General features: G+C 37.3%; 1 protein-coding gene across 1 annotated transcript in view; it reads right to left on the minus strand.

The window, feature by feature from the left end:
* The window catches only part of LOC122085215 (protein FREE1-like), a 12355-nt gene that overhangs the window by 670 nt on the left and 1983 nt on the right, over positions 1-9702 (minus strand). Inside the window, exons 2-8 of the mRNA XM_042653693.1 lie at positions 8393-8479; positions 8165-8293; positions 4931-5062; positions 3140-3205; positions 2931-3041; positions 2019-2111; positions 411-444 (exon numbers count right to left, since the gene is read on the minus strand). Coding sequence (XP_042509627.1) covers positions 411-444; positions 2019-2111; positions 2931-3041; positions 3140-3205; positions 4931-5062; positions 8165-8293; positions 8393-8479 — 652 coding nt within the window. The remainder of the gene's footprint in view (positions 1-410; positions 445-2018; positions 2112-2930; positions 3042-3139; positions 3206-4930; positions 5063-8164; positions 8294-8392; positions 8480-9702) is intronic.

Raw genomic sequence — 9702 nt, forward strand, 5'->3', positions numbered from 1 at the left:
CCCCCCCCCCACCCCAAAAAATATATATATACATATATATATACAGGAAAAGGTTCAACTGCCTTGGGTAAGATAATAATGTGTATTCGAGACCTCTGGGAGAACATGAACCCTTCAAACATTTTATCAATTCCAGAGAAATAAATTTGGGAGAATAGAACAGATTGGAAACAACCTCTCCTGCAAAGCAGGGGGTTAAGGCTGTGTACACTTGCCCCTCCTAAACCCTGCAGTAGCGGGAGCCTTGTGTACTGGGTTGCTCTTTTTTTTTTTCCTTTTCAAAAGAAAAGAGGGGATTGAGTGGAGCATTCTATCACCCGTACAATAAATTTGCCAAAGATGGTTACTGTATAAATTAGAGATCAAATCTCATACAACTTTTGATAATGTCTTTCAGCAATGAAAACTACCTGATGATGCCTTGCGGTTTCGGTCCATTTCCTCCTGTTAAAGAGAACCACACCACAAACATAGAAACGTAGCATACATCAGACAACTATATGAATTATCTCTATGCTACCCTGAAGAAAAGATATTTCAGGAGGGATTCATGCAATACAAGAAAAATAATTAAAATCGGCTTTTGTTTGTTCGTTTGTGTGTGTCTGAGAGAGAGACACAGATTGTTCTATGATCAAGTCAAGATCCTTTCAGGATGCATCTACTAACAATTAAAAAAAAAAAAGGGATTTAATGCATTCATTTAGTTGTTAGGGCCCATGAATAAATGTTCTATAGTTTAATCAAAATTATTTTTGCGAAACTGCCAAATAATCTGTCTCCAAAGTATTTAGTCGCCAAATTCTGGAGCCATCAGGTTAGGGTCCAGTCTACTCACAATCAATGGAGAGCTGCTCATTTGAAAAACCCCATTTTCAGATATAATAACTAGCTCTTTTTCAAAAGCTTTTCTTCACTCAGTCCTAATGGAAATTGCTTTCTTCATCATCTCCCCCTCCCCCCCCAAAAAAAAACACACACCAAGCCCTTCCTATCTCACATTCTTCCATCATAACTTCAGATTTGGCAATGTTAGCGGCCAAATCTAAGGAAGGAAACATACATAGAACCTATGACATGATCAGATAGGTTAAACTGCATGAGCATATCCAAGAAACTAAGAGTACATAAAGAAAATTACCAGTACTCACAGGAAAGAAGCTACTTCAATGACTTCCCAGTGATTTAAAGATCTTGATGAAGAGGTATTACATTTGGAAAAAAAATTGTTGATGATAATGAAATATTTTCCTTATGAATCTAGAACCATTCAGCATCTCTCTAAAATGGCCATAACTACTGATCTCTAAATAATACCCAGCATTGTTAAACTTTCTTCGCAAAATGACTAAAAGTCACTCGGATGATTTCTGAAACTTAGATTGCATTATCCCTGTGTAGACTATCAAAACATTAGGAAATACACAATAGGGAAAATTACTTGATTACCCACTTATGGGTTTCCCTTTACAAAATTACCCACCAAAAGTTTCAATTAACAAAAATACCCAAAATTAGGTTTTCCTCTACAAAATTACCCACTTAAAGTTTAAGTTAACAAAAATACCCAAAATTGAGTTTGGGTTTACAAAACTACCCACACAAAGTTTCAGTAATAAAAAAAATACATGATTATATGTGGAAGATGAAGACTCACTATTTTGGGTAGTTTTGTAAACCCAAACCTGATTTTGGGTATTTTTGTTAACTGAAACTTTAGGTGGGTAGTTTTGTAAACCCAAACCCAATTTTGGGTATTTTTGTTAACCAAAACTTTTTGTAGGTAATTTTGTAAAGGGAAACCCAAAAGTGGATAATCATGTAATTTTCCCTAAACAATATTAAGCTACACAACTTTAAACATGCATTGCATATATGCAGCAGAAGCTTCCTTTTTTTTGCAAAATGACTCAAAAGTCACTCGGAAGATTCTAAATTTTAGATTGCATTATATCTGTGTAGAGGAAATAAACACATTAAGCTACACAAAACTTTAAACATGCATTGCATATATGCACCTGAAGCTTCTTTGCAAGATCCTCATGAGTCTCCAATACAGCAGGCTTGCTGGCTGATTCTTTTGCACTACTCAGCCTTTCGGTAACTTCCGCCTGTAAATGAACATTAGATTTTAACTCTTTTAGTGTTCTGTAATCTGGACTCACATGCTCACATGTACATATTTGGAAAATAGAAAACGAGGGTTTTCCTAAAGGCCATGAAAGTCGAGAAACTCAAAAATAAAAAAGAAGTGAATACTCTTCCTTGACAATAAGAGGGTTTGCCTAAACAAAAAATCTATCAACACGGTGTAATCATCAAATGTCTCTACTAAAACTCAACTTCTTGCCCTAAACAATAATTTACACTTTTCCCCCATTGTAATAAAAAGCAGATGTAGTGTCCAGAGAAACAAAGAAGTCTCACCCTACATATTTTGGAATCAAATGAACATGCCTTCTCAGAAATACAACAAATGTGCCATCTATACAATAAGATATTAATATGTATCCAGTGAATGGTATGGAAAGAACACAAAACACGTATGAGTTTATAGGCAAGAAAAAATATAGAAAATAATAAAATAATATAGCAAGGTTGACAATTAGTAGAATACATGAGAAAATTTATGGAAACATTGATCTATCAAAAAGCGGATTTTTTTTTCCACTTCATTAAACGAGTCAAAATTTTAAGGGGGGAAAATAAGATAGGTGTATGACTTGAAGTTATGTCTTTTCCTTAAGAAAAACAAGCAAGTACTTTTAACTCTTATATATTCATTCCTATTACTAAGGAACAATTTTATCAATCTCACATCCGGAATCCTGTAAACTCCTATGACTTTCCGATCCATTTCAACTACTGAACATAATGGGAGACAAATAGAACAACCATGAACATACTCCATGTGGGTAGAAAGTACAAACCATGCAGTGATCACAAACTCTAACAGGCTGAGCAGTCTCTTCTGCAGTAAGCGCAATTCTACCACTGGTGCATTTATCACAGAAAATATCCCCACAGTTTCGGCAGTGATGCTGAAGATCGAAACCAAATCAAAATTGTCATATGGAAAAGAATGTAAGTGCATTTCATTCCAAACAAGCCTATAATAAATAGCAGATATAGTATATACCCTCCTCACAAAAGCTCCAAAATCTGTCCCACAAGCTGTACATTTGGTAACCGCGTCGTCTGGGACCTGGAGGGAGAAAAGAAAACAGAAGAAATGGCAAAAATCAGCTCGTAATCGACCATAATGTTAAACCTAATCTTTCAGTTTAAACCCCACTTGATATTAGCTCCTAATGAACCAGCTATGTAATCCTAATATCCTTAGTTTCAATCCAACTAGCCTCCTGGACAATTTCACACACAAGTACCTAACCATCAACTCCTCAATCTCTCTCCATTCCTACTAGTTAGTAGCTGCACTGACAAGCAATAATTTACCGTATGCACAAATTCCACATTACCTTCTTAATCCCACACAAATATTTTGGAAGGATCAGAAGGAAATAATAGGAAAACAGTTCCTTAAACAACCTTCAAAAATCAGTTTCATGGTATGGCCATATGGTAAGTGGAATTGGAAGAGGACATGCAAGGTATGAACCTGCTTTTTCATTTTGGGTTACAATACCATGCTTTTGCCTTTTGGGTTGATATGGGCCCATCCAAATGAAAAATAACTCAAGTATAAAGATCTGTGACAATTTCATAAATCTTTGAAGTTCTGACCCCCCCCCCCCCCCGGGGGGCAAGATATCAGGAACTAGGACAAACTAAAAACTAAAATTAAAGTGAAGGAACTATTATGGGATTAAAAACTAGAACAAGATACAATGGAATTAAACTGTGAAACTTGGAAAGAAGGGGCTGAAAGAAAATAACAGAAGTTTGTCCTTCCTAGCAAATTAAGGAAGTTGATGTCCACTTTCTTTTGAATAAAACAAAAACACCGTAAAATTAGAAGAAAATCAAATCAGACTCTCCCCTAGAGTCCAGATTATATGAAGCCTGAGGACAGGGTTTGTAATCCCCTTCCCTTTTGATTCCAACTAATATCGGAACCAAATGATGAGGACTAAGGAAGGAACAAGTTCTGCATCTCGGCCTGTGATAAAACAAACCAGATTTGAATTTTTTGTCAAAACTCCCAGCAGAGATCAAATCACAACTCTAAACTGTACAAGATTAGTCATTTCTAGCACAGGGAAGACCCCTTTAAAATTTCAAACTGATTCGAAGAGTAGCAGTAGAAATCAACGTCAAAACGTGGGACTGCAAGTAACAGGAGGAAGAAGAGACAGATCAACCTGGTTGCACGTTACTTCACAGCCACGAGGGTTACTCAACTCACATTTTATTCTATTATTCAAATCTCTTATCTGTTCTTCAATTACAAGCATATGTAGAGACTCAAGTCTAACAGAACCACTCCTATTGGTATCTAAAACAGGATTGGAAAGTAACACAAAATTAGAAAGCGATTTGGACTCAACCTCCGACTCTACCAAGACTACCTAAAACTCCCATATAAATTAAAGTCCAAATTACAAGAGTAACTCAAACAATTAAAAAAAAATTCCTATGTATCCTACTGGACCAAAACCAGATTTTGTCCCGGTTCATCTTGGTCTGGGCTTCCAAACAGGTTCATGGCGATCCAAAAAAGCGTTATTGCATCAGTTTAGGTCGCAGGTTGAAACTATCAAATAACTAAGTATTGCAGAGCTCAAAAAGGTTTGCTAGTCAAATTTCAATATTGCAGAGCTCAAAAAGGTTTGCTAGTCAAATTTCAATCTCCATTGAATAAAAGGATCAACAAGGAATATCCATAGAATTTAAGCGAGAAAAATCAATGTAGGAGCAAAATATTCTGAAAACTCAAAGGAAATTAAGGGCATGGAACCTGAAGCCTTACCCAATGATCTTTCTCCTCATTGCCAGGCTTTATCAAGTTCACCCAATCAACAAAACCTTTCTTCCTCTCAGTAGGTTGTTCAGTAGTCTTTACAGAATCAGAAGTCTTAAAACTTCCACTCATCTCCTTCAGCTGACCAAAGTAAAGAAAGGTTTGGTAATCAATAGCATTTGGTACAGATTACAACCACCCACCCACCAACTCCACAGACAACTATATTAGAAATAAAAAGTTGCAGGATTCGCAGAATGTATTTAACAAATATAATATATATTAAAACTGCAGTCATCAAAAGGGTGTTCCCAATTTTAGACCATTGTAACAGATGCAGCCTTTAAATTAGGCAACACAGCACCTGAAACATAATATCATGTTTTCAAGAGACAGTCACATGTGCTATGGAAACTATGGAACACATGATATGACATCGTCTTAAAACAAAGTATGCTGATCAAAGTGAAGAGCACTACTGTTAAATTGACCTTCACAACGAACACACCAATGTATGGAGTTATGGATATCAACCATGGAATCAAAAAGTTTAAAGATAAGTAGAACGAAGACGAAGTACATGGTGTGTAACTTTAGTTAAATTATGACTGATGATGAAGTGGTGAAAATTGATGAGAGGGAGAAGGTGTTATAGAGGATGGCGTTTCACAGAGAATTAAAATGGGATGGATGAAGTGGAGAGGTGTATCCGGCCTGTTGGGTGATCGACGTATTCCTTTAAAACTTAAAAGGAGAATTTTATAAGACAATCTTACGACCGGCTATGATCTTTTGGTTCGAAATGTTGAACAGTTAAAAAGCATCATGCAATTAAACTCAGTGTAGCAGAGATTAGGATGTTGAGATGGATGTGTGGAAAAACTAGGAATGATCATATTAGAGCTGATGTGGGATTAGCTCTGATACATGATCAGCTATGAGAAAGCCATTTGAGGTGCCATGGCCACGTTCAACAGAAGCCTTTTGATGCTCCAATAGAGAAGCAATTTGATTCAGATTAAAGGAACTAAAAGAGCCAGGGGCAGTCCTAAAATGGCCCTAGGAGAAGTGGTGAGGAAAGACATGCATAGCTTAGGCCTTGTATCAAGTATGACCTCGAATAGAGTTGATTGAAGGGCAAGGATCCATGTAACCAACCCCATTTAGTTGGGGTAGGGCTGAGTTGTTGTTGTAACAAACATACCAATTACCTTCGGTATTTTCTAGAAGGAAGAAGTATAAAAAAGGATTTCCCATTGCTGGACAGCAACATACAAAAGACTAAAAAAAATGAAACAAAAAAATCTGGTGAGACTGGCAAGTTTGTCGCAAGTAAACAGACCAGGGGACCCAGCAGTAAAATCTGGGCCACCATTCAACTGGAAAACTGAAGTAGAAGTGGGTTACAACTCGTTGTACCCTCAAGCAATTATGATGTACAAAATAACCATATCACTAAGCCCCTAACTTAAACTGTGCAGAATAAGTACCAGAACACCTCTTACTCCTTATGACTGACTGATACCAAGGCAACAACAGACCCACAGAGACCGCACATTACCCTCTTGAGAAGACATTAAATGCAACAATCACACTCAGTTCAACACCCCAGTGCCTTGCCTGAGCTGCCTCAAACTTCAAACCATGCTTCTCAGTTGTATAACATCTGCTTTCTACCAAAATTCAAATAAACTGTCACCAAAATTAAGAGTTAAGAACTTGATCCTTCATGTTCTTTACTTTGTTACTCTGCGACAATATTTAAGCATTGCAAAAGCATAATTAGTTTAGTTTAGTTTAGTTTACATTATGACCCTCCCAAACCCCACAGTGGTGGGAGCCTCATGGACTGGGTAAGCCTTTAATAGATATATATATATATATATATATTATATACAGGGTTGTTTATTTGTTATTTTAAATGGAGAGTCAATAATTAGTGGAGCAATCCAATGGGTACAAATTGAGGAGTGTACATGGTAGTAGAAATATCATTCCATTATGAATACATGCCCTTGGTTGGATACTTACGACATCTCAAATCCCTCTTGACCCCGAGGATTTTGAATACTTAATGATGCAGAACCCGGCATAAAACCCGATTTGGTTCCCTATGGGCCCACCTGACTAGGCGGGAATGGAAAACTTATAATAAACCATATTTTCCAAGGGGCTATATTGGTAAATAAAGAAGCAATGGGACAAGGAAAATTTAAGATACTAAGGAAGGGGTAGACTAGATAGCCAAGCAGAGAAGGGATATGAAGGTAATTATAATTTAAAGGTTAGGGATATACTTGGAATCAAAAGTAACCAAAAGGATATGAGGGATTAAGGTTTAAAAGGAATAAAGAACTAACGAGAAGAAGGGGGAAAAGGGAGATCGTCCTCTACCGTGGTTACAATGCTTGCACATAGATAAAAAATATAAGCCTCCTAATCCCAATCTAAAACTATAATGGAATCAAAGTCTAAGACTAAACTCTACCATAATATCCTACTGGACCAAAACTAAATTGGGACCTGGTTCATCTCCATCTGGGCTCCACAACGGGTTTGGTCCGGTCCAAGGAAGTGCTCCTGCATCACTTAGTCATTACCTTGAATTTTATTCAACCCCTTTATCTTTTCTTCCTCCATTGGCCACATTCTAAAGCCTCCATAATCAACAAACAATCCCTAGCCCAAATTTTTGGTTTTGGCGACATGAATCATCAGCTATTCCAGTCCATTTAGACCTGTCAGTTTGTCCCCTTTATGGCATGAATTACTTATTGATATCTTGAATATATTCTCTTCAGATGTTTGAGCCTTTCGCTGGTGATGTAATCATTATTCAAAATGTGACTTAATTAAGGAGTTAACTGACTTCTTAATGTGGACGTAAGTCCATCCCTATTTCATGGAGTTTCCAATGGTAGATATTTGAGGCCAACTTCATGCTTGCTTATTGGGCCAGCTTTTGGTAGCGCTAGGAGCATAGGAGAACAAAATCAAATATTGTACTCCCACTTTGATAGAGAAAAAAAATAAAGGGAGAAAAACCATAAAAGCAGGGAAGGTTGAGTTTTGGAGGTGTAGGCTAAAGTCTCAGTAACTAATCAGATTTAAAAGCATCATCCCACCAACATTTACCTCGCAAAGAAAGCTAAAAGGGGGGGGGTAAAAAAGAAAAATTAAAATCAACAGAGGAATCCTTAAAATATAATAGGAGAAAGTCAGCTGAGGAGACAAGGTTGGAACCTGAACAGTTGCAGCAGTCACTGTGTCAAGAATGGTGTTGGTAGTATAGTTGTTTGACTGCAGCCTTATGCGTCTTGGTTCAATGTCAACAGAGCTTTTGGACCAAAAAGCAAAGATTGACGAGTTGCCCTAAACAAGAAGAAATAAATGCCATAATCTTGATAAGAAAAATAATTGGTTATGCAAAACAATCCATCAAAAAACAAAAAAGTCAGAACAGAAACTTACTTCCCATCTTGTCACAGTCTCAAGTGGGTATATTCTCAACGTCCGACTAGTATTGGGATCAAGCATACGAATCCCATCCAAACCAATCTGAACAAGTAAAAAACATAATTTTAAAGATAAGGACGCAACACATCCGAAAAGAAAAAGGAAAAGGTAAACGAAATAGGTACACTAGAAAAATCTGTGGAAAAGAACTTCACAGAATATAACTAAAAATCATTACTTTCCACTTCAAGAAAGCCCGGTTCCAACACACCTGTGGTGGGAACCTTTCCTAAATGCCAATTTTTAATGCCAGCAACTGTCATGTGGCAGATCCAATGGGAACACGAATTTCTGGACAGCCTAGGTCCCCTACTCACATGTCAAATTTCAGCCCTATTGAGTTTGCCTTGTGGCAAAACAGAGCTTTGAAAGTCCAGGGGTCAAGGCTATCGGAGAGTGAACAGTTGCTGACGGAGTACCATAGGTGATGAAGGGCCAGTAGGGGTAGGGAAGAATCCCTTAGGTGAACTCAGAGTTGCAGGGGATAGGGAGAAATCACATAAAGAAGGGGGGGAAGAAGAATCACACGCATAGCCCTCTCAGACTCTCAACACTCAAAACTCAGTTCATCTTTTCAATCTCTAATTTTGTCCACCGGTTACAACCAATATATAGGGAAAATAAAAGGCATAATTAGAAACCAACTGAAATAAGGAAACTACCATAACTAAGCATATCGACACTACTAAGACTCTCTAAATTATATGTGAACCCAACTTGCTAAAATAAAGTGAATAAAAATCAAATAAAAGCCAATCTTCCTAAATAAAGTAAATTTCTAAAATCCTACTAGACTAAGGACTCAATATGGATCTGGTTCATCTCTCGCTGGACACCCAGATGGGTATGGATAGCTCCATGGGTGCATATCTACATCAATTCCCCCGGAGTTAAGAAAAACTCGTCCACGAGTTTTGTAGAATGGGAGAATCAAAACCAATCGATCAACATCCATCTTTGCCTGTATGAAGGCACTATCAAAACCATGATCAAATGCTACGAAATCCACGACACGAAGTTCATTGGTCAAGTAGTGACTCGGAAAAATAAAATCAATCAGTTCACTGAAGAGATCAATCGATTTAAATTTTTTCACAAGTTGATTTTCAATTTCCAATCATGCCATCTCATCTTCTGCCACTGGTGATTCATCTTCTGATTCGTCTACCTGTTGTTCAACGGCTGAGATCACATAGTTGAAGATAGAATGTGTTTGGGTTTTGATGTCCATGCAATGTCGTTGAATCTCACTGAGCTTCAATTGC

This window comes from Macadamia integrifolia, chromosome 7, assembly GCF_013358625.1.
Source record: "Macadamia integrifolia cultivar HAES 741 chromosome 7, SCU_Mint_v3, whole genome shotgun sequence".
NCBI lineage: Eukaryota > Viridiplantae > Streptophyta > Magnoliopsida > Proteales > Proteaceae > Macadamia > Macadamia integrifolia.